Source organism: Anomalospiza imberbis, chromosome 12 (genome assembly GCF_031753505.1).
Source record: "Anomalospiza imberbis isolate Cuckoo-Finch-1a 21T00152 chromosome 12, ASM3175350v1, whole genome shotgun sequence".
Taxonomy (NCBI): Eukaryota; Metazoa; Chordata; class Aves; order Passeriformes; family Viduidae; genus Anomalospiza; species Anomalospiza imberbis.
In genome coordinates this window covers 20,262,644-20,286,817 of record NC_089692.1, presented here as the reverse complement: position 1 = coordinate 20,286,817, position 24,174 = coordinate 20,262,644, and the positions used below count along the sequence as shown (strand labels likewise).

At 59.4% G+C, this 24,174-nt stretch overlaps 3 protein-coding genes across 3 annotated transcripts; all 3 read right to left on the bottom strand.

The window, feature by feature from the left end:
- Window positions 1–565: 565 nt before the first annotated feature.
- On the bottom strand, window positions 566–3,944 carry TUBB3 (tubulin beta 3 class III). The gene is made up of 4 exons (XM_068203264.1): window positions 3,785–3,944; window positions 3,079–3,187; window positions 2,174–2,284; window positions 566–1,865 (listed from the first exon to the last, which is right to left on the bottom strand). The coding sequence occupies exons 1-4, from the start codon at window positions 3,839–3,841 to the stop codon at window positions 790–792; spliced, it is 1,353 nt and encodes a 450-aa protein (XP_068059365.1). The 5' UTR covers window positions 3,842–3,944; the 3' UTR covers window positions 566–789.
- Window positions 3,945–4,272: 328 nt separating this feature from the next.
- Window positions 4,273–5,929, bottom strand: MC1R (melanocortin 1 receptor). The gene has a single exon (XM_068203269.1). The coding sequence runs from the start codon at window positions 5,704–5,706 to the stop codon at window positions 4,762–4,764; it is 945 nt and encodes a 314-aa protein (XP_068059370.1). The 5' UTR covers window positions 5,707–5,929; the 3' UTR covers window positions 4,273–4,761.
- Window positions 5,930–7,555: 1,626 nt separating this feature from the next.
- TCF25 (transcription factor 25) lies at window positions 7,556–23,917 on the bottom strand. The gene is made up of 18 exons (XM_068203244.1): window positions 23,698–23,917; window positions 22,598–22,792; window positions 21,204–21,278; window positions 19,354–19,475; window positions 18,663–18,728; window positions 17,406–17,488; window positions 16,851–16,981; window positions 14,020–14,119; window positions 13,612–13,705; window positions 12,703–12,795; window positions 12,119–12,224; window positions 11,646–11,805; window positions 10,352–10,439; window positions 9,623–9,781; window positions 8,944–9,034; window positions 8,660–8,739; window positions 7,934–8,006; window positions 7,556–7,795 (listed from the first exon to the last, which is right to left on the bottom strand). The coding sequence occupies exons 1-18, from the start codon at window positions 23,875–23,877 to the stop codon at window positions 7,634–7,636; spliced, it is 2,058 nt and encodes a 685-aa protein (XP_068059345.1). The 5' UTR covers window positions 23,878–23,917; the 3' UTR covers window positions 7,556–7,633.
- Between the last annotated feature and the right edge of the window lie 257 nt (window positions 23,918–24,174).

Sequence of the window (24,174 nt, the reverse complement as noted above, 5' to 3'; positions counted from 1 at the left end):
CCGCCGCCACGGCCCCGGCCCCGCCGCTGCCACCGCACCGCGCCCGCCGCCACAGCCCCGGCCCCAGAACCCCCAGCCCTATCATACCTTGTCCCTATAGCCCCCATCCCCATTGTTTACACCCTTACAGACCCCATCCCTACCGCCTTCATCCCCAGTGTCCCCATCCCCACAGCCCCTTGTTCCTAGAGCCCACAGCCCTACTGGTCAATGGCCTCCAAAGCCAGGGGGCTCAGATCCAGGAGTGTCCTGAGTCCTCCACAACTGGGCACACACCCAGCCCTGGGGAAACACCCTGGCGTCCCTGGGGTCTATGCTACCACCTCAGATTGGGGAACAAAGGGCCAACTGTGTCCTGGCACAGGGCCACAACCCCCGAGCATGGAGAAAGGTGACAGTGGGGACAAAGGCACAGCCTGCCTGGGGCCACTGGATCTGAGGGGCAGAAGGGTGGGGGGCAGTGCATGGGGGCTTCCCGAATGCCTCCCCTGGCTGGGAATGGCTGGGGTGGGCGAACAGTGTGGGTGTCCCCAGTCCCCCCTACCCAGCAGGCACAGACAGGTAGTACCTGGACAGCAATAAATTTATTAAGTATTCAAAAAAAATAATAAGACACAAACCAGTAAAAAACGAAAAGGGGGGAGGTAGGAAGGGGGGCGAGGGGCCGAGCCGGCTCAGGGGGGGATGGAGTCAGGAGACACTGAGGGGATGGCGGGGGGAGCAGCACTGGGGCTGCAGCAGCGCGAAGCCGGGGGGGCTGCGGGCAGTGTTGGGGGGTGGCGTTGGGCGTCACTTGGCGCCCTGCGCCTCCGACTCCTCCTCGTCGTCCTCGTACATCTCGCCCTCCTCCTCGGCCGTGGCGTCCTGGTACTGCTGGTACTCGGACACCAGGTCATTCATGTTGCTCTCGGCCTCGGTGAACTCCATCTCGTCCATGCCCTCGCCCGTGTACCAGTGCAGGAAGGCCTTGCGGCGGAACATGGCTGTGAACTGCTCCGAGATGCGCTTGAAGAGCTCCTGGATGGCCGTGCTGTTCCCGATGAAGGTGGAGGACATCTTCAGCCCCCGTGGCGGGATGTCACACACGGCCACCTTGACATTGTTGGGGATCCACTCCACAAAGTAGGAGCTGTTCTTGCTCTGGATGGCCAACATCTGTTCATCCACCTCCTTCATGGACATGCGGCCACGGAAGACAGTGGCCACGGTGAGGTAGCGGCCATGGCGGGGGTCGCAGGCGGCCATCATGTTCTTGGCATCAAACATCTGCTGGGTGAGCTCAGGCACGGTGAGGGCGCGGTACTGCTGGCTGCCGCGCGCCGTCAGCGGGGCAAAGCCGGGCATGAAGAAGTGCAGCCGCGGGAAGGGCACCATGTTGACGGCCAGCTTGCGCAGGTCGGCGTTGAGCTGGCCGGGGAAGCGCAGGGAGGTGGTGACGCCGCTCATGGTGGCCGACACCAGGTGGTTGAGGTCGCCATAGGTGGGGGTGGCCAGCTTGAGGGTGCGGAAGCAGATGTCGTAGAGCGCCTCGTTGTCGATGCAGTAGGTCTCGTCCGTGTTCTCCACCAGCTGGTGGATGGACAGCGTGGCGTTGTAGGGCTCCACCACCGTGTCCGACACCTTGGGGGACGGCACCACGCTGAAGGTGTTCATGATGCGGTCGGGGTACTCCTCCCGCACCTTGCTGATGAGCAGGGTGCCCATGCCCGAGCCGGTGCCCCCGCCCAGCGAGTGGGTCAGCTGGAAGCCCTGCAGGCAGTCGCAGTTCTCACACTCCTTCCGCACCACGTCCAGCACCGAGTCCACCAGCTCGGCCCCCTCTGTGTAGTGCCCCTTTGCCCAGTTGTTCCCGGCACCGCTCTGCCCTGGGAAAAGAAAAGAGGCTCCGATGGCCGCTGGCCCCCCACGCCCACGGCCCGAGGGGACCGGGGAGAGGATCAGGGCTGGGACCAGCCGCTGCCGCCGGCAGCACCGGGGAGATCTGACGCCGGGGCGGGGTGGGAAGCAGGAACCGCAGAGGTTTGGCGGCGAGCCGGCAGTGCCGGCCCCGCGGCGCGGGAGGGGTGCGCCCGCCGAGTGCCCCGGGGACGGCGACTGGCCGAGCGGGTCCGAGGATGCTGGGGCTGGGGGGAACATCGGGGGACGCTGCACCCCGCCCTCCCCGGGGACCTACCAAAGATGAAGTTGTCAGGGCGGAAGAGGTGGCCGAAGGCACCCGAGCGCACGCTGTCCATCGTCCCCGGCTCCAGGTCCACCAGGATGGCGCGAGGCACGTACTTGTGAGCTGAGAGAGACCCCATGACGGGAGGGGACCTGCTGCCGCCCCCCCATCCTGCCCCCAGAGGTGTTCCCAGCACCCTGCAGGGTTCTACGGGGCTGGGCGCACAGGTCGTGACCCCCCCTCCACCAAATCCCAGGGGCTCCTGGTGTGGGTGCATGCCCCGTGCCCCCCAAACAATGGGGGCCACATGGGGTGGGTGCACATGTCTGTCCCCCATTCCCCCCGGGCCCCGCGGGCTGGGTGGGTGTTGGTGTTTTGTCCCTCCCACACCACAGGATCCTACGGGGGGAGTGCAGGTGTCCCTCTCTCCACAAACCACCGTGTCCCACGGGACTGGGTGCACGTGTGGTGTCGCCCCCACACCACAGTGTCCCAGGGGGTGGGTGCATGTGTCATGCCCCCCACCCAAACTACAGGGTTCCATGAACTCGGAGGCACACGTGCCCCCTGCCCCCAAACACGACCGGCTCTGAGGGGGTCGGGTGCACGTGTCTGCCCTCCCGGGGTCCAGCAGGGCTGGGGTGCAGGGGTTGTGTGTGACCCCTCCCAAATCGCAGGCTCCCATGGAACTGGGTGTACACGATTTCCCCCTGCCCCAAACTAAATGGTCCCACGAGGCAGGTGCACATGGCTGCCCCCGCCCCGAACCTCCACGGGGTGGGTGTGTCTATCTGCCCCCCCTCCCCACCCCAGCAGACCCAGCTCCTCCTGCACTGGGGGGTCAGACTGGGGCCCCAGCCCAGGGTGGGGGTGCCAGGCTACCCTGCCGGGGGAGGGTCCGAGGGGGGGTCGCTTACAAGAGGCCTCATTGTAGTAGACACTGATGCGTTCAAGCTGCAGGTCCGAGTCCCCCACGTAGTTGCCGCTGGGGTCGATGCCGTGTTCGTCGCTGATCACCTCCCAGAACTGGGGAGGACGGGGAGCTCAGCGGGGCGGGAGGCACCGGAACACCCCCCAGCCCCCGGGCGAGGCACGGGGCGCCAGGATCCTCCCATCCCTAGGCAGGGCTGGGTGGGGCAAGAGGCACTGGGATACCCCAAACACTGAAATCCCCAGGCAGGGAGAGGCGGGGGGCACCGGGACTCCCCAAACCGCTGGGCAGGTCTCAGCGGGGCGGCGGGCACCGGGATCCCCCGAAGACCCCAAATCCCGAGCAGGGAGGGGGGATCAGGACTCCTCCAACCCCGGGACAGGGCTCAGCGGAGCGGGGGCAGGGGGGATCCCCCAAACACCCAAAATCCCGAGCAGGGCGGGGGTACCCCCAAACCCCGAGCGGGGCTCAGCGGGGCGGGGGGCACCGGGACCCCCGGCCGGCGGGCGGGGCGCGGCGCGGGCGCTGTCCGCGGTGCTGACGGACAAAGGCGGGGGGCGGGGGGCGCGGGGGGGGGGGCGGGGCGCTTTGTCCTCCCGGTGCGGCGGCGGGGGGGGGGAGGGGAGCGGGTCTGTCTTTGTCCGCCGCCCGGCTCCGCCGCGGCGGGCGGGGCGGGGCGGCGCCGCCGTTACCTTGGCGCCGATCTGGTTGCCGCATTGCCCCGCCTGGATGTGGACGATCTCCCTCATGGTGCGGCCGGGCCGGAGCGGAGCGGGACGGGAGCGGGCTGGGGCCGGGAGCGGAGCGGCACCGGAGCGGAGCGGCACCGGGAGCGCGGGGGGCGGCGCGGCCGCCGCCGCATCCTTTATAGGCTCCCGCCGCCGCACCGGGCCGGCCGCTGACGTCACCGCCGCCCGCAGCCAATCGGCGGCCGCCGCCGCAGAGCCGCAACAGCCCTGCGGCACCGGCACCGCCCGCCACGCCCCGCCCGGCCCCGCCCGCCGCCACGCCCCGCCGCGGCGGAGCGGGACACCGGCACCCGCGGGGGGCACGGCCGGGGGGGCGCCCCCGGTACCCACGGGGAGCGGGGACACCCCGGCACCCGTGCGGGGACCCTGGGACCACCCGGCGTCGGCGGGAGCATCCCGGGGCGGCGGAGGCGGCGGGGCAAGGGGACACACAGGGGACACCCCTCCCAGCCGCGTCCCGGAACGGGGAGGGGTAGGGACGGGGTACGGGAGGGCCGTCCTGGGGGTCCCGGTCGCCAGTCGTCCCCGCGGGAGCGGGTACAGTGCGGGTGCCGGTGATGAGGTGGGCGGCGGCGGGCGCGGCCCGAGAACAAAGGCGACGGTGATGGGCCCTTTGTCCGGGGGCGGCCGGGACCACCCCCCGCGTAGGTGCGGCCTCCCGCCGCCCAGCCGGTCTTTCCCGGTTCCCTCCGGGAGCAAGTGACCCTTGACCGACCGGCGGGACCGGGAGGGACTCTCCCCCTGGGGGCTCCCCGGGGCTGCCCGATGCCAGCCACAGCGTCACTGCAAAGAGCCTTTATTGGGAACCGTGAGTCCCTCGCCCGGACTGGGCACCCCGCGGCTCGTCCTGTCCATCCGTCAGTCCATCCATCTGTCCATTTCAGGGCGGGGGTGGCCGTGCCGGTACCGTGTCCCCCTGCCTACCAGGAGCACGTCACCACCTCCCGCAGCGTCCGCCGGAGCTCCTGGCTCCGGAAGGCGTAGATGAGGGGGTCAATCACCGAGTTACAGATGATGAGGATGAGGAAGAGGTTGAAGTAGCTGAAGAAGCAGGTGCAGAAGGGGTTGGTGGGACAGGTGACGATGAGGATGAGGTGGAAGAAGAAGGGTCCCCAGCAGATAAAGAAGACGCCCAGGAGAATGGTGAGGGTGACGGCACCCTTCAGGCTGCCACCACGGTGGGCAGTGGTTGGCTTCTGCTGGCTGGAGATGCTGTGGAGGTGGTGGCGGGCCAGGGCGAACATGTGGATGTAGAGCACCAGCATGAGGACCAGCATGAAGAGGAAGAAGCCAATGAGGCAGAGGAGGATGGTGTTGCTGCGGTAGTAGGTGATCAAGACGGTGCTGGAGACAGTGCTGGCCAGCCAGACGCTGGCCATGGTGACCACGGCCCGCTGCAGCGTCATGATGCTGTGGTAGCGCAGGGCATAGAAGATGGTGATGTAGCGGTCGACGGCGATGACCCCCAGGAAGGAGAGGGACGAGACGACGGAGCTGCAGATGAGCGTGTCGATGACGCTGTCCATGTGGCGGACGATGCTGGGGCGCATCACCAGCACCCCGTGCTCCAGCAGCAGCATGAAGAGCATCTCCGCCAGGTTGCTGATGCTCACCAGCATGTCAGACACCGCCAGGCAGCAGATGAAGTAGTAGGTGGGCGAGTGCAGGTTCCTGTTCTTCAGGATGGCAGCCACCACCAGCAGGTTCTCCACCAGGCTCACCAGCCCCAGTGCCAGGAACAGCTCGTTGGGAATGTCCAGCCCCTGGCACCAGCCACCACTGGCCCCGACCGTGGCGTTGCTCTGGTTGCCCTCGCTGGCATTCGAGGGCTCGCGCAGCAGACGCAGGGGGGCCAGCGTCGACATGAACCCCTCCTCAGCCCCGGGGCCCCCCGTGGCACCGGCACAGCCCCCGAGCCCCCGTTGTGCCCCGCCAGTTCTCCCGCGGCGCCCGGCAGCGAGGCCGAGGGGATGCCGAGGAATTGGGGACGGCAGGCGTGGACGTGCCGGGGGTGTTGTGTGCCCGCCGGGACCCTCCGGTGCGGCGGCCGCTCTCCGTGCCAGCGCTGCCCGGTGTCCCACGCCCGCCGGTCCAGGGTGCTGGGGAAGAAAGGGCCCTTTCTCTGCCCCACTTTAAGGCGGCTCCTGCAGCTCCTCCTCCGAGGAGGGTGGGCACCTGCATGAGGGAGGCACCCTGGCAGTGAGGGGGGCCGCTGCAGTGACCAGAGCTGAGACACCCCCAGGAGAGCCCTGGGGAGCCCGATTGCTTGGGATCACCACGTGTCCAGGGGTCTCAAATACCCTGGGGTGGTCCATGCACCTCTGGCATCATGCACCTTGGGGGTGCTGCCACAGGGGTCCTCTGTGACCTGTAGGACTGTGCACCTTAGGGTCCTCTCGTGTCCTGAGGTCCTGGGTCTGCTGGGGGGGACCCCTGAAGCCTGGGGGCCTGCGTATCTTGAGGGGTCCCCTGTGCCCTGCGGGCCTCTGTGTCCTACGGGGGTCAGTGTGCCCCCTGGGACTCATGTCTTGGGGGGTCCCAGCTGCTGTGGGGGTCATCCACACCCCCCCTGAGCTATCCATGCACCCTGGGGACCCCCGTAGGACCCTCTGCACTGCACGATCCAAGCCGTCCCACGCATTGGGACTGGGAGGGATCCCATTCCCATGGCCCCAGGGACGATGTTGTACAATAGGGCAGGCATGGGACACGACAGGAATCGTCAAAGCACGGTTAAATGGGATGCTGCAGAGCCCGGCGGGCGCCGGAGGGAGTCCAGGCAGGCTGTGGGCACAGGAGCCATCTGACCATCATGTGCCTTAGGTCCGTGTTGATGCCTGAAGCCGCGCGGCTGCCAAAGAGCCATTCACAGTTCGGGGAGCAGGCTGATCCCACGCTTATCCACTTCCGCTGGGAAGCCCTTCCCTCTGGCATGGGTGAAAACAGCTCAGCTGCACACACCGGGCATGGGGTCCCAGGCTGCCCCAGCGCCAAATTACGGGGATGGGATCCCATGGGATTTGGATATGCCAGTGGGGAATGGAGCCAAGGCAGGCTAGCTTGAGACTCAGGGTCTGCACACCCAGCCCAGCTACATTCCCCAGGGAGGCAATACAGCAGAAACAGGGATTTATTCCATGTATTCACCATTACTCAGCAAAAAAAGGGAAAAAAGCTGTACGGGAACAAGGATGAGTTAAGGTTTGACTGTGGCTCGCTCTAGAAGGTGAGGGAATAAAGGATAGACAAACAAAGAAGAGGGGAAAGATTTCTTCTCAAAGCATAATTAAAGGCTGAAAAAGCTGCTCCATGCATAATTCTAGTGGCACAGGGGACTCTCAGACCTTTGGAAGGTTCAGTGTAGAGAGGGTGAAGAGTATTTTGTGGAGGGAAGGAAGCTCCAGGCTACGGGAAGTACAAAGGAGCTGAAGAAGAGGGCAGTAAAACCCTTCTGGGAATTAAGGACAAGAGCCAGGAGAACAGGGAGGGGAATAGGATGGAAATTGTGTGTAGAGGCCAGAAGGGGACTAAGCTCTCAGGGGGACAAGGGACAGCTGCTGTTGATTAGCTCGGACATGCTCAGACAGCCCTTGTCCCCTGTTGAGAGAGGGGCCCTGGACAAGGCCCATGGCTGTGGCTTCAGCCCCCCTCCCTGGATGGAGACCATGCCACGGATGCAGCCCCCTCCTCAGAACAGCCCATTCCCACAGCGAGTCCGTTTGCGTGACTTTATTGGAGTGCGACACAAATCGGGGGGTGATGCCAGAGGGTTTGGGGAGAGACACCCCGGGCTCAATCCCAGTCGCCGTCACCCTCGGGATTGTCATCGCGGGGGGGCTCCTGGAACTGGATGTTGGCCAGCATGTCCCGCATGGCCGCCATCAGCCTGTTCACCCCCTGGTTGAGGTCCTGCGCTGCCCCGGCCTCGTCGTCCCCGTCGTGCCGGATGTCCCCCTGCGAGAGAGCAGCACTGTGGTGGCAGGGACAGGGACAGCACCGGTGCCAAATCAGCACCAGGCTGGTGCCAGCAGCGGCTCCTGGAGCAGGAACACCATGGGGGAAGGGTGCACCCAAATCCCAGCGTGCACACACCTGCAAGTTAAAATTTGGCAGCAGCGAGCGGAAGAAGAGGGATAAAGTGCTTTCGTTGGAGGGATGGCTCGTCCTGGAAGACACAAGGGACACCATGGTGAAGGTACAGCTCAGTTTGTGACTCCTCACTGGGATGTGGCAGTGCTGGGAGAACCATGGTGCTGCTGGAACCAGTCCTGAGGGAGGGAACTGGGGAGCTCCAATGAATTCAGGCAACTCTGAGCAAACCAGTCATTAAGAGCACAACCAAGGCCAGGTTGGAAGGGTCGGAAGAGCAGCCTGGTCTACTGGAAAGTGTCCCTGCTCATAGCAGGGAGTAGAATGAGATGAGCTTTAAGGTCTTTTGAACCCAAACCATTCCAGGATTCCATGATCCTACCAGCTCTGCTCTGAGTGGACTGATGTGGAACACACACATGGCATCACCCCAACACCAGGACTGGCTGTATTTAAATTTCCATTTACACCAAATCCTCCCAGTCAGCCGTGGCCTGGGTTTTCCCTGGCTTTTGCCCTGTGGCTGGGAATGGCCAGTGGTGATCACCATGGGAAGCAGCAGGACCAGTCCAGCCTGTAGCTCTGCCTGCCTGGAGCACCACAGCTCTTCCTCTGCCATGGAGGAGGATGCCAGCACCGAGTGCCCGTGTGCAGCGTGGCCTGGGGCTGAGGGCATGCCGGGAACACAGCCGGCTGTGCCAGCGCAGGCACCGGCGGCGGAGGTGGTACCTTTCCGGTCGGGTGTAGGAAACAATGGAATCCAGAGGAGGGAGGGGGTCAAACCCCATCACTGGCTGGGAGGTCACCTCCTGCAGGGAGAGGAGAAAGGAGGGATGAAAGAGAAGGGAAGAAATGAAGGAGAAAAGAAGGGATGAAGGCTGTGCATCCAGCCGCAGCTAGCATGGGCGCCCAGAGAAGCCATGAGTGACAGGGGTTAGGGCAGGCCCAGCAGGGACACAAGTGCCACCAAAACACATGCAGCCACAGCTCCTGGGTCCCATCAGGCCCCTCACCAGAGGCAGGGCTGCTGTGGCCTCCTTCATCTCCGAGAGGATGATGTGCCGGTAGATGTTCCTGGGAGCGCTCTGGTACCGGATCTTCCTCCTGAGGCGGGGAGGGGACAGAGCAGTGAGCCCTGAGCAGGCACATTCCCATTTCTGCTGCTCCAGGTGCAGTGTCAGCAGCTTCCCTGGCTCTGGGGGACATGGCTATCTTGGATGGAGCTGGCTTAGAGTGAGCCAAAGGGGGTGGGAGCTGCTGAGCTCCGGAGAAAGAGCAGAGAGCTCAGGAATGAGTAGATTGACCTTGGTTTAGGACACCTGAGGGCTCTCTCCTGTTCCTCAGCACTGGGAAGTGTTTCTAAGCTGTCACGTGTCCTGGCCATCTCTGCCCTTCCAGGCCACCCTTCCACCCTCTCCAGGATGTTTCCAGGGTACAGGTGACAGCCAAGCCTAGGGAAGGCAGTGCAGGATATGCAGTGCAGGTTCAGCTCTACATTCCTGTCTGTGAAAAGCACGGAAGAGCCACTGCCTTCCTGGCCCCATGCCGTGACCTTCGGCATCAGACCAGCAGCTATGGGGCTCTGAGCCCTGTCCCAGACACTGGAACTGCTGCTGCCCAGGACAGACCCCCTGTCCCACTCTGTCCCCTGTCCCTGGCACAGGAACCCTGCCCTCCACCCTCTGTGCTCACTTGTGCTCAGCCTCCTGCACCAGTGCGTCCTGGGCGTCCACCATGCGCAGAACCTCGTGGACGTGGGGCTCCAGCCAGGCCATGACAGCCAGGTCCTTCCACAGGGCGTGTGTCCTGCCCACGTACAGGGATGTCAGCTGGTTCAGGGCGGGCGACTGGCTATGGGAGATGGCTGTTACTCACGGCACCCTCCTCCTCCTCCTCCTCCTGCTCCTCACGGGACGGTGAGGGCTCAGCTCTGCGCTGGCCTTTGGCGTGGGAACACGAGAGGACTCGCAGGCTCCTGCCTGGATATTGCCATCCATCTCCACCAGAACTTCTGCCTCCATCTATTTTTAGGCTAAGCAAAGCCATGAAATGAGGGAACACTGCCCTGGCCTGAGGGAGAGCCTTCGCATGCTGAGGAAGACCACGTGTCAAGGGAACGCAGACTGGTTGGAGACAGCCTGCCCTGGGAGGACACACGCGTCACTCTCCCTCCCTGCACACACCAACAGGCTCTGGGGTGAACTTCTGACCCGTCCACCTTGAGGTGAGGTGGGTCTGTCAGCCCGATCCAGAGGCCATTATGGAAATCCATTATCAAAAGGATTATCAAATGAGGCATTATCAAATGAGCCTACTCAGGGAACCCAAACAAGCTCCTCCATTAGTTGGCTGAGCATGCAAGATCCCCGCCGCCAGCAAAATCGATCCCTTCCCTTTGCTGAGAACATCTCCAGGCTTTACCTGATCTGGGCATTCAGCCCAAAGAAGGGATGGGAGGCGACCCTGGCGTCAGGCTGCACACTGCAGTGATCCAACAGGGGCATCAGAACTGCAAGACAAAGGCAGAGAACTCATCTGGACGTGTTGGTAAGGGGAAGTGTGGCCACTCCACTATGGCCAGAACCCTCTGGGGCACCAACGAGGACACAAGGAGGGGGTGAAGACACTGCTGGTCCCTGTGCTCACAGGGGCGTTATTTCAGTCACCCCAACGAGCAGCCTAAAAAATGTTTCCAGCCCCCACAAACTGAATCTCTGCTGGAGAGCTGGTTCTTCCTGCTGCACACACCCTCCCCTGTGCCTGAGGGCTGTATGCTCCTTTCATGGACAGCAGCACCCACATGATGAAAGGGAGAGTGATGGGCACCCATGGGGAGAGCACATCCAAAACAGAGCTGTGCCTCGGAGGGAGAGCCAAGGAGACTGGCTTGTCCTTGCTCCGGGCAGCCCTGAGGAAGTGAGACATCTCTCTGCTCCAGTATTCCAGCACTCACCCTCCCCCAGCCTGCTCACCCCTGACCATTGCTGGTGGAGGAGCATCGCCTGCTCTGGGGAAGGAGGACAGAATCATGGAACCACAGAACTGAAAGGCTGGAAAAGCCTCTAAGATCATTGATCCCAACCGTTCCCACAGCACTGCCAAGGCCGCCCTAACCCATGTCCTCAGGTGCCATGTCCACATGGCTTTTAAGTCCCTCCAGGGTTGGGGACTCCACCACTGCCCTGGGCAGCTGTGCCAGGCTGGACAACACTTCTGGGGAAGGATTTGTTCCAAATTTCAAACTTTGAGGCCGTTTCTTCTTGTCCTGTTCCTGTTCCCTGGGAGCAGAGCCTGAGCCCCCACAGCTGCACCCTCCTGTCAAGGAGTTGTGGAGAGCCAGGACCCCCTGAACCTCCTTTTCTCCAGGCTGAGGCCCCCCGCTGTCTCAGCTGCTCCTGATGCTCCAGGCCCTTCCGCAGCTCTGTTCCCTTTCCCAGACACGCTCCAGCCCCTCAGTGTCTGTGTTGGGGTGAGGAGCCCAGAACTGTACTCCCCCCACCACACTGGGCACAGCGTCCTTCTGCCCGACTGCTTCTGCTCTGACTCAGGGCTCCCTCCTCAAAGGCCCTTGGCAAATTCCTGCCTCTGCATCCGCCTGCCGGGAATCCAGTCCCGCCTGCCGGAATGCAGTCCCGGCTCTCCCAGAGGAGGACAGTGACAAAGCCCTGGAGGATGGCCTCACCGAGGATGGCCTCACTGGAGGGGCCAGACTCACCGCTTGGGAACATGATGAGCGCGAGCTGGATGAGCCGGGCCGCTTGCTCCCGGGCCTGGCCCCGCTCCAGCTCCGGGCGCTCTTCCTGCTGGCTCAGGAAGAAATAGGCCAGTGGCACCGAGAAGGCAAAATTGGGCAGCTGGGACAGATTCCGGTGACTCTGCAAGATCAGGGAGAGAGAGTTACCAAGAAATGATGCTGTGCAGCAGAGCTGGGCTGTGCGGGGTCGGGGCTCTGCCTGCTGGGGTTAAGTGAGCTCCCAGCCGCTGGCTTGGTGCCCTCACAGCTGAGTGAGCAATTTTGAGTTCTTACAACTATTTGCAGGACCCAAGGATTACAGGAACCAACAGCCCAGCCTTTATGGATCATTCCAATGCTGCTAGAATGGCAGCTGGGCTGTGAGATCCCCTCCAAAGGGCTCACCTGGTGGGGAGCACCCCAGGCACCCATCCCCTCACCTGCTGGCCACTCACCTCCCACTCCTGGAAGAGGCGGGTCAGGAAGGTGTATTCCCTGGCCCGGAGGGACAGGAAGTCGATCAGCAGCAGCACACAGAGCGGGTCATTCTCGGGATCAAGGCTTGGGAGCAGGGGGAGAGAACAAACTCAGTGTCACAACAGCTGAGAGAGCTGCCCTGATTTCTGAGTCAAACAGCCTCTCCCAGTGACATCCAGTGACTCAGCAAGTGGAGAGAACAGGAACACATCCCGCATGGCCAGCGGGATGACAGAGTGGTGCTCCGTGTCCCTGTGGAGGGGACAGTCCCCTGCCACCACCCAGGAGGAGGATCACTGACCACAAACTGAGTGGGCTGAAGCCACTGCCACACTTTTCTCTGCTGACCCCCCAGGCTCAGGCCACAGTTTGGCAGTCACAGGCCACCCAGGGCCCCTCCTCACCCATCACCTCTCCAAGGGCACCAGCAGATCCCCAGCACAGACCCGTGCAGCTCTAAGGGGTGGGAATGAGCCCATACCAAGCCCAGGAGCAGCAGAACATGTCTGGGGTGACTGTCCCCCCCAAACCCAGACACTCCACCCTCGGTGGAGGCAGCTACCTCAGGATGAGCTTGCAGAACTCCAGGGCTGTGCGGGGACAGCCCCTCTTCTCCAGGAACATCAGGTGCTTGAAGAGAGCCAGGAAGAAAGCCCTGCATGGGAACAGCAGCAGGACTTAGAGGCCAGATGTGGAAAGAATTATTTTGTGTCACTCAAGAAAGGGGACACAGTCATCAAGAGCTCCACACCCCCAAGCATCACATTGTGGTGTGGCATGGGGTGCCACAGACCTCCCCATGTTCCCATCTCTTAATTTCGTTATCTTTTTGTGCAAGGAGAGGGACAGAAAACTCACAGAAAACTCACTGCTCTGGAGACTGGGACCAAGACAAGTAAATCCCCCAAGTCCACATCCTGCCTTGTCCCAGGGGTGTGGGGACAGTGACACAGAGTGGCCCAACACCTGAACTGGTGATACAGGTCATTGATGGCACAGAGCGTGTCAGCCAGAGGGACTGAAATGTGAGCACCCTCCAGGTACAGCAGTTTGGGAGAGATGGCTTGGGTCAGCTGACTGGAAAATTCCCAGAATAAAGTCACCTTTCCCAGCAGCTGCAGAGCTGGAGTTACATAAAGATCCAGGCTGGGAGGAGTGTGAGTGCTGGGAGTGATGGCTGGAAACACACAGCAAAGATTTTTGTGACCATTTTGGCCTGAGGGGTACTAATGGCATGAGAAGGATATGACAGGGAGGGACAGTTCCTACTGCAGGAAGGTATCCCTTAGGAAAAGGGATGCCTTGTGCAGAAGCTTCCATGCACGAGCTGCCTGTGCTCCAGCACCATCCCAGGAGCCCCCAGCAGGAAGGGACACGCAGAGGTCTCCCTGGATGAGCAGCAGTGGTGAATCTGGGTGGCTGTGGCCAAAGGAGCTCCAGCTGAGCCTCCCTGCTGCCCAGCCCTGCTCACCTGTTCTCTGGGCGCCGGTAGTCCAGCCTGCAGGTCCCACTGGTGAGGCTGAACACGGGGTGGAAGGCGCACTCCAGGCTGTACAGTGCCCGCTCTGGGGACAGCAAGGTCAGTGTCAGGGACAGGACAGGGACACCACCCCAGCACAGCACTGCCCAGCACTCGCTTCAGCCCAAAAGAGAGGAAACCAGCTCATTCCCAGCCCAGCGAGGCACAAAGTTATTTCACGCAAGTGGTGGCAAGAGGTACCAGGGCAGTGAGCACTTCCACGTTAGATCCCACTCTGGGTGGGAAAAGGAGCCATTCTGGGATTGAGGTTGGTCCAGGAAAAGCCAAGCTCCTGCCCTCCACTGCCCCTGCCAGGGAAGGATTTCACACCAACACATCTGCTCCTCACCTCACGCTTACCTATGAGATCCCGGGCCATCTCCTGGTCCTCCTGCATGCGGCACACGTCGCTGAGCTGCAGGAGGGAGTCCACGTGGTAGGGGTTCATCTGGAGCAGCAGCTGCACAAGAGCATTGCAAAGACTCTGTCATTACCAGTGCCTCGGGAATTTGGTCACTGGCACCTTCCAGCAGCCAGCTGTGTGACACACAATGCCAAGAGCTCCCTTAATCCCACCCTGCCAGATCCATCCCCAAGCTGGAAGGGCAGTGGCAGCCTCCCTTGGGCAGCTCCCTCCCAGCTTTTCCAGCAGAGGCCATGCCAGGCCTTTGCTCATCTTTACTGTCCTCCAGATCTCTCCCAGCTCCTCCATTTCCTTGGAAAGGAGAGAACGAGATGCAGGCACTGATAAAGGTTTGGGGTTTTTTATCTATCCCTCAACAGTTCTGAGCATTTGATCAGGTTTTGCATTCTCTGGATACTCAGAGGATATTTGGACACATCTATTACAAATCCAGGAATCAGCAATAGTAATGGATAATAACAATAAATATTTACTTCCAGGCTTCAGAAGAGAAGTTTAATCTAAAAAGTTTCTCAATTCACTAATTATTTTATAAATAGGCTTTTCTCAAATACTTTAAAGCTCACTTCAGTAAAAAATACTGAACCTACAAATCTTCTCACGGTTTAGTTTGGGGATTTTTTTTTCTCCTAAAACTGAAAAAATAAAGCTTCCAAAACTCCAGAAGTTTTCATCTGCAGGGTGGGGGCCCGTGGGGACCACCAACAGCACAAAGACTGGATGTTCCATGCTGGCCCAGCCCAGCCTGGAGCCATTTGCCTGATGCTTAACCTCCTCCTGAAGGGGTAAAACTCTTAAGCTCCTTTCCAGTCCATTTTCTGGGGGGACATGGAGCACTGTGATGGGAAAAAAGCCAAGAAAAGGTCACCAGGGGTGACCTTTGAACCTTCCAGCAAGTGCAGAAAAAAAAACCACTCACTGAACAAGAGGCTCCCCAAAAGTCATGTTCTATGTGGTGAAACCACAGCAACAGGGCAGAGCTGGGCTCCAGCTATGCCAGGACTGGGGCGACCATGGACAAACTGTCTGGAATTGCCCAATCCATCTGTTAGATCTTACCCTGGACAGAAAAGGGGAAGACTTCAAGCTGTACAAATGTCCTCAAATTTCGCCAGACCCCCTAAGAGGGTCAGAGCATCCAGATTAAAACACCATGGAAAGCCTGTCCTGTGCGGAGGACTGAGCTTGAGCTGTCCTTGGGACACTCACGGCTGCACAGGAATTACCTTGGCTCACTTAATCCAAATCCCTCAATCCAGGCAGAGCTGCTGAGCTGGAGAGAGCCCCGCGGCCCTGAGCCGAGGGTGGGAAAGCAGAAGGAAGTAAACTTTATTTAGCAGACAATGGGCTCTTTAAAGAACATCTCCAGGGCATGTATCCCAGCTCATGTGGCCAGACCTTTCAGAGAAACATCCCTCAGTTATGGTTTAGTTGGGTGCAGAGCAATTTTGCTGTTGCTTATCACTCCAAACTATAAATGTTACCATACAGCTTAATGAGCTCGGACACGCATGAAGGACTCCCAACACAAAAGCCTGTTTTGCTGAAATACCAAGAAAAGACACATTTTTCATCCTTGCAGGAGTTTATAAATAGAACAGCTGTTAGTTTGGATTGCCAGTTCACGATGGGTTTATACAATATTCCTCCTTTCCCAGCTAAGAGCTGAGACAAGGGGGCTTTGTTCCCACCCTTCCAGCCAAACGGACAGTTCCTGTGGGTTCCTCTCTCAGAAGGTGACCTGGCGCGTGCTTGGCAGAGCCACCAAGGCTCGGCCACCAGCCACCAGACCTCCTCTGCACCAAGGAGGTCACTGATTAACAAGGTGACAGCACAGCTCAACACTCAGTGCTGCCTCACCCCATACAGAGGGACACAGGGATCTACTGTCCAGACAAGTCCTAACAGCCCAAACAGGACTGGAAATAAATAATCCAAGGCTCTGCAGAGGGATCTGGACAGGATGGATCAAGGGGATGAGGCCAGTGGGATGCAGGTCAACATGGTGACATGCTGGGTCCTGCTTGTGGGTCACACCAGCCCCATGAATGAAACAGGCTGGGGGAAAAGTGGCTGGGAAAAGACCTGGAGGTGCAGGAGACAGTGGACGGATACGATCCCAGGTGGGTACCTGGCCTGTGTCAGCAACGGTGTGGCCACAGCACCAGGGCAGTGCTCATCCCCTGTGCTGGCACTGCTGGGGCACTTCCAACCCCGGGGTCAGTTCTGGGCCCCTCACCCCAACACAAACATCAAAGGGCTGGAGCATGTCCAGGGAAGGGCAACAGAACTGGAAAAAGGTCTGGAGCAGCAGAAACAGTGGAAGGAGCTGGGGGTGCTCAGCCTGGAGAAAAGGAGGCTCAGGGGGAACCTTCTGGCTCTGCACAACTCCTGACAGGAGAGGGTAGCTGGGGGGGCGGGTTCTGCTCTCAGGGAATAGGGACAGGACAAGAGGAAACAGCTTCAAGCTGTGGCAGAGGAGATTCAGGTTGAATATGTGGAACAATTCCTTCCCCAGAAGTGTTGTCCAGCCCTGGCTCCAGTCTGCCCAGAGCAGGGGTGAATTCCCCATCCTTGGAGGGATTTAAAAGCTGTGTAAATGTGGCACCTGGGGACATGTGTTAGGGTGGCCTTGGCAGTGCTGGGGGAACAGTTGGCTTAGAAGCTTTTCCAACCCAAATTATTCCACTGGAATGCACCAGCCCAACTTCCCAGGGAAAGGGGCTGCAGGAACACAGGAGAGAACAGCACGACCAACCCAACGTACCACAATGTTGTTGGGGTCCATGGACTCCACAGCATCCAGGAACTTGAACTGGACCTGCTGGTACTCACGGTGGTGCTCGAAGGTGAAGTGCTGCACCCCCCTCCGGGTGTCCAGCAGCTGCATGGTGATACCTGTAGGGTGCAGGGGAGACCTGGGTACCCCAAGAGAACCTCCTCTGCTCTCTCACAGCATCACTGAGTCCAGAGACACACATGTTTTTGGAAACTCACAGAGAATTTCACTCTTTTCCCCCTCTCATGAGTCCAAGTCCCAAACCCACCCAAAACACCCAGGCCCCTTGTTCTCCTCAGGGATACTTCTCATTATCCAGCAATTCTGCTGCTAAGATGGGAAGCACCCATGCCCTGCTACCTCCAAAAGAGGGGGAAACAAATCCAAATCATAAGGTACGACTCCACAGAGCTCTCTGTTGAGGCAGGAGGTGTATTTCCAGCAGCTGAGGAGCAGTTCCCTCTTACATTCCATGCCCTGAGCAGCATCCATGTCACATGGGCCAAGGGCTAAGAGGGCAGGAGGCAGCCCCAAAAGCCTCACCTGTCTTGCTGTAGCGTGGCCAGGTGTTCTTGGGAGCCGTCAGCCACATGCTGCGGACGTACTGCCGCTGCCTCTGCCTCGGCCTGGGGAGGGGAACACACAGGTCACAACTTCTCTGCACTGAGAGGAGGAGGAGGGATGAAACCATGTGAAAGGGAAGAATGAGATCCAACTTCTTCCCCACAGAGAGCGACACAGAGCTGTGCCCAGAGCTCTGCGTTTGCCTTCAAGACACAACACACCTGTGCTCAGGCTTTGCCTTATGTGCACCATCTAGGCCAGCCAGTGCCTCCAGCATCTCCACTTCCAGAGCTTCTCTCCCTGTTTTTATCCCTGCCAAACTCTCAGCTGCCTCTTTGCTTCAAACAGCTTCCCAGGTCCAATCAGGAGAGCCCCACACCCCTCTGACTCATCTCTCTTTCCAGCAGGGCCTTCAAATGTCCACTGGATTAGTTTAAGCTGTACTCCAAAATGCACAGTTTATTGGTTCAGGAGCAATTCAGGATCAAGGCTACTCTGAGGGAGTCACACCTCCTCAGAAAGGGATCATAGACTATCCTGGGTTGGAAAAGACCCACATGGATTATTAAGTCCAACTCCTGGGCCTGCACAGGACAATCCCAAGGGACTGCAGTTTCTTCCTCAAGTACCAAATGCTCTTCCACAGTCTCTCTCCTTCCTTCCACCTGCACTGCTCCAAGCTCGGACCATTCTTGGTTTTCCAACCAGCTCATGGAAGTGGGGATTTTGTGGATGACAGTGAGCACAGTGCAGTGGATAAATGCACAGACATCACAGGAGCAGGGATCAACAGCAGGGACAGGGAGCAACAGGCTCGCTGAGCCCCTGGATGCAAGGGGCATGAAATGCTGAAAGCATTCAGGGTTCACTTTCTGTCCAGAGGCTCTGGAATGGCAACAAGGGACAAATGTGGAGAAACAAACAAAATCTATGTGGCTGCAGTCTGTGAACTTGAGTGAAAAGACTTTGAAGGGTGGTTTGGAAATAAATGAGAGGGGAAAGGAGCAAAAGAAAAAGCAAATGCCAGTAAAAGCCTGGAGAAGTCTTTCTCCACCTTGTATATATGGCAGAAAATATTCCTCTGTCCCAATAAGCAACCACTAAATGAGTAACACACCCTGAGCCTGGGATTACCTGCCCAGGTGAGGCACTGGGAACTCCATGAGCCCTGCCAAGGGCAGGACAGACACACCTCCTCGTATTTGGAACGGGTATAATACCAAATTCTGGACTAACCTCTGGTCCCCGAGCACAGCACGAGCCCCAAAGTATCTCTTCAACTCATTCTCTGGGTTCAAGTTTCTGAGAGGGTGGAAAGAAGAAAGAAAAGCTCCATCAGTTAAACAGTGCTACACTCAAGTCTCTCCATCAACACCCAGCACCCCGAAGTGCCTCTGGAAAAGCCCCAAACTGTCACACACTCCCCACTGATCAGACACAGCATGGAGAAAGGAGACTGAAACTGCCAGAACTGGAAGGGAAAGCCCTGCTCCATCAGACAGGCTTTCTTCCTGCCCTGCTCCAGAGCTGGGGAATACTGCTGCTGCCCTCTCCAGGGCAGCTGGAGCCTTAGCTGGGATGTTCCCGGGAGAAGCCGGGGCTCAGGAGCACAAGTGAATCCCATGACAAGCTTTACACACCAGGGCTATTGGCACCTCTGCAAAGGATCTGAGGCTGGAAGATCCCTCTGGAGACTAATCTTGTCCTGCCACCACTGCAAGCAGGCCGGGCAGCAGAGAATCCCCATCAGAACCAAACACAGCTCCCAGAGGAGCGGATAGGAGCAGGGATGTACACAACCATCCCAACCCTTTCAATCAAGGTGCGGGGCTCCTGGCCAGATCACACTGGGAAGGTCCCAGCTCTGTTCCTGAGGGAGCAGATGTCCTTCACACCAAGGCCAGAGCCAGGTGGGAGCCAGCAGTACCTGTGCTCCACGTAGAGCAGAGGCCGGCTGTCGGCGGTGATCCCGCCCTGGCTCTGCGGGGCCAGCCTGGAGTCCTGGATCCTCTCCAAAAGGCTGTCGATGTCCTCCAGGTCGTTGTCTTCCTTAAGAAAGGCAAAGCCAAGGCATTCATGACAGGCTGAGTCACAGCAGCCTGCAGGTCACACAGCACAGATCACACCCAGCTGCCTCCAGCTCATCCTGACCCCTCAGTGAGGGGCTGCGGCTCTTCAGACAATCTCAGAATGGTTTAGGTTGGAAGGGACCTTAAAGCTCATCATGTTCCATGTACATCCACGGCCAGGGACACCTTCCCATGGCAACAAGGGACAAATCCCAGGGTGCTCCAGGCCCTGGCCAACCTGGCCTTGGACACTTCCAGGGATCCAGGGGCAGCCACAGCTGCTCTGGGCAGCCTGTGCCAGAGCATCACCACTCTCCTCAGAGGGAAAAATTTCCTCCCAATATCCCATCTAACTTTGCCCTCTGATAGTGGGAAGAAATTTCCCCTTGTCCTGACATTCCAGGCCCTTGTCCAAAGACATTTAAAATATTTAAATAACCAGTCTTCACCCTCTACTTTCCACAGAAACACCAAGTTACTGCTGTGAGCATGTAACATGACAAGATCTCAAACACTCACATGACTTGAATCCAAGTCTCCCATTCCCCATTTTCCAACCACCCCAGAAATCCATCCAGCTGCTCACATCCAGCTGTTATATAACACTTTAACCCTGATTTCCCTCCATTTTCCCCCAACAAACAACAAGTGACACATTTCTTACGTGCCTGTTTCACATCCTCCTCATGATGTCCATGGGTGGAACACAGAATTCCATTCAGGACACCCAAGCAGCACTGCCAGGCTGCCTTTTCAAGCTAAATTTAGCCCCTGTGTGTGGAGTGTACACAGGAAAGGGATAATGTGCTCTGCATGCAAGAGCTGGAACAGAGGCTGCATTATCCCTCACTGGCAAACCCAACTGCCTGGGTCTGGGTGTCCCCTCAGTCTCCAGCTGGCACATGTCTCCCTGCTGCTCAATATTCTTGGATTGGGAAAGGAAACAGGCTCTCCAAGAGGGTTCTCCATCTCAGAAACTCACTCCTGAGTGGTATTCCCAGAGAGGAGGTGGCCAGCTGGGTGCTGGCCCTGCTGTCATGGCTTAGCCATTCACTCCAGAATCCAGTGGCTCGGGATGTTGACCAAAGAATCTCCCTGGAGTGAACAGGGAGGTTGGACTCCATGATCTGGGAGGTCTTTTCCAACCTTAAGGATAATGTAATTCTGTGGACAGTTCAGACTCAAACATCACCAGAAAACCAGCTCCCACCTGAACCTCACTCTACTGAACTAAGGAGATCAATGACTTTAATCCATTTGCTACTTCCAGCTCTGGGGTCGCCAGCACTGGAAGGATGTGGAGCTGCTGGAATGAGTCCAGAGAAAGCCAAGGAGGTGCTCTAAGGGCTGGAGATCCTCTGCTCTGGAGACACTTTAGAGCCCCTTTCAGTGCCTAAAGGGGTTCCAAGAGAGCTGGAGAGGGACTTTGGACAGGGACAGAGTGACAGGACAGGTTGAACAGGGCTTGGAGCAACCCGGTGTGATGGAAGGTCTCCCTACCCATGGCAGGGGATGGAATGAGATGAGCTTTAAGGTCCCTTCCCATCTCAACCATTCCAGGATTCCATGATCCTGAAGAGGCTTCTTTAAATTTTGAAACTGCTTTTTTTGCCTTGAATCTCTCCTACAGTCACCTCAGAATTTCCACTTTGCCAGCCTCACTGGAGGAACCAGCCTGGACCCTGACTTAGAACACACACAGACATACCACAGTCTCTCCTGCTGAATTTTTCTTGGTTTTCCTTTTCTTTTTTTTCTTCCGTGGCTTGTTACTCGTTGCCAGCTGCAAAGACAAAGGGAAGAGCTGTCAGCATTCCCAGGGGTGCCAGCTCTGTGGCAAGAAGAGCATTTCCCACAGGAAATCAGCAAACTGAGGGTCCTTAAATGAAACCAAAATTCACCCTTCAGTGTTTGTTAGTGGGTGGAAATCAAGACACATGGAGAAAATGGCGGAAAGCACCAAAGATTCACAGAGGCCAGAACCTCAGCTGACTTTCACATCAATGTCTGAGGCTACAAAATCAGGAGAGAAACAAGTTTAGCTGTGCCAGGTGTGGAGGAAATGCTTCAGCCTCTTTCAGTCCCAACACCTGACAAAGGTCCCAGTGCCAGAGTGCCTCTCCCCACAGAGGCAGCTGCTTCAGCTCAGGATGCTGGGGGCATTCCCTAACCTGACTGGCACAGCTGGCTCTTACCCGGATTGCACAGCTGGGAAGCACATTTCCAGGGCCCAGCAGGTAACTCAGCAAGGGATCACAGCATCACGGAATGCTTTGGGGTGGAAGTGACCTCAAAGTTCATCCAGTTCCTATCCTCTGTCTAAGCAGGGACGTCTTCCACTAGACCAGGTTGCTCCAAGCCTTGTGGCTTTACCCAGGAGCAGCAGCTGCCTGCCCAGGGCTCCCACGTCCTACCTGGAGCTCTGGGAGCAGCCACAGGTGTGTCCTGCAGTGCTGGCACAGCCAACTCACCAGGTCAGGACCCCTGGAGCCACTGCTCCCACAGGGACACACTGTCCAGAGCACTCACAGCCCCTGGGCTGGCAGAGGCCACTGGCACAGCTGGAATGCACAGGCAGTGGACTTTGCTCCTCTGCCACCCAAACCAGGGACACAAATCCCAAATGCACAGCCAACAAGTGAGACCGGGGCCAACCCCCTTTGCTCCCCCAACCCTCTTCTCTGGTGAGATCCAGGCAGGCCTTGCCATGGGAAATTGTTAATTAAATGCCCCCTTCCTTACAAAATCCTGCAAGGAGACACTTCTGGGCTGATACAGACCACAGGAGGAGTCTTGACATCCAATGACAACAAAGTACTCTGAGGAAGAAGAGGTTCAGTGTTCAGCTGACACTGCTTGAAGCCCTCACATCCCCTGTTCCAAAACAAATGCCTCCTTGAGACCACTCCTCCCTGGCCCGACCTCAGTGCTCACGGGAACACAGCACAACGGCCTTCCTCGGGTGCCTCCCCTCTGCAGCTGGAAAATCCCTCTGGATCCTTCACACAAACCCAGCCCCAGCACCCAAGCGCTCACCCTCCCCAGAAGCGCGTTCCCAGGCTGCAGCGCGTGTCCCTGCCCTGGATCCCTGGCAGCAGTTACCGTTCTGTCCGGCTGCTCGGCCTCCTGCCCCTCTCTCTGTCCATCACCGTCCGTCTCCGAAGGGGTCACAGCCCCTTCCTTGCTCCTGTCCCCGCTCCCCTCCTCGCTCCCTCCCGCCGTGTCCTGCTCGCTGAGCCGGGTGTCCGCTCGCTCCTCTCCGGCTGCCGGCTCGTCCTCTGACTCCTCAGCTGGGATCTGCAAACACAGGGACAAGCTGCAGGGACAGCCCAGGGATGGAACTCCCCACGGATCTGATCCAACGCTCCTCCTGCAAACAGACGGAGGTTTGGACACCCCTCGTGTCAAGCGTGTCACCCAGCGGCTGCCCGGACAGTCCCACACACACGGAGGGGAGCACAGGACCCCCATGATGTGTCCCCTCACACCATGGACTCCACTCTTCCCTTGGAAAAGCTTCCAAACCCGGCCTTGCCTATGCTCACACAGCCAGGCCCTGGGGAAGGACAGGGAATGGCTGGGGCTGAAGGAGGTGTCTGGAGAGCAGGACTGGGCTCTGTCACCCCAAGGACCCAGCAGTGCCTGCAGGGCCCATCTGACATCCAGCACTGGGATCCTGCAGTGCTGGGAAGGTGGCAGGGATGTTCCTAAAAACATTTTCACCAGTCCAGCTCGGACAACATCCAAACCCAGCCCCCCAGGCCTCCCTCCCATTTCCTCCCGGTCCAGCCCCAGCTGCTGCCCCCCACCCTTCCCACTCACCCAGCACCCAAACCGATCCCTTCCAGCCCAGCCACTGACCCCAAACCACTGCCATACACACTGTCACCTCTGCCACCCCCACTGTGAGCCCCTCTCAGTCACTGCCCCCCTGCTCCTTCCAGTACCCCCAAAGCCCGTCAGCCTCTGCTCCCAGGTCACTGTCGCCCCAGCCACCCCCAGTGACTGTCACCTCAGCTGTCCCCCAGTAAGTGTCCCCAGCGATGTCCCCGACTGCGCACCCAGCTGTCACCCCCAGTCACTGCCCCCCAGTTATCCGCCCAGAAACCGTCCCCCGAGCCCCTGCCACCCCAGCCGCCCGCCAGCACCCGGCCCCCAAACCGCTGCACCCCGGGGCCCCCCGGCTTTGCCCTCCCCCTCACCAGCTCGAAACGGTTGCTGACTCCGGCGCGGGGCGGCCCGCGGGGCCCCTTCCCGGGGGCTGGCGGCGGCCCCCCCTCACGGGCGCGCTCCGGGCCGGGGTCGAGGCCGAGCTCGCCCAGCCCCGGCCCCTCCTGGCCCCGCTGCTCCCCCCGCAGCCGCCTCAGGGCCCGGCGCGACATCGCCCCCGCCCGCTCCGCGCCTGCGCCCGCACCGCGCCTGCGCGCCCGCCCCGCGCCCGCCCCGCCCTCTCCCGCCGCGCGCATCCATTGGCCGAGGCTAAGCAGGCCACGCCCCCTGCGCGCCGCGATCTCCGTGGCGTTCCGCGCGTGGAATGTGTCCCGGAGCGGGGAAACAAACGGGGAGACGGGGAAACAAACGGGGAGACGGGGAAACAAACGGGGAAACGGGGAAACAAACGGGGAGACGGGGAAGCAAACGGGGAAACGGGGAAACAAACGGGGAGACGGGGAAACAAG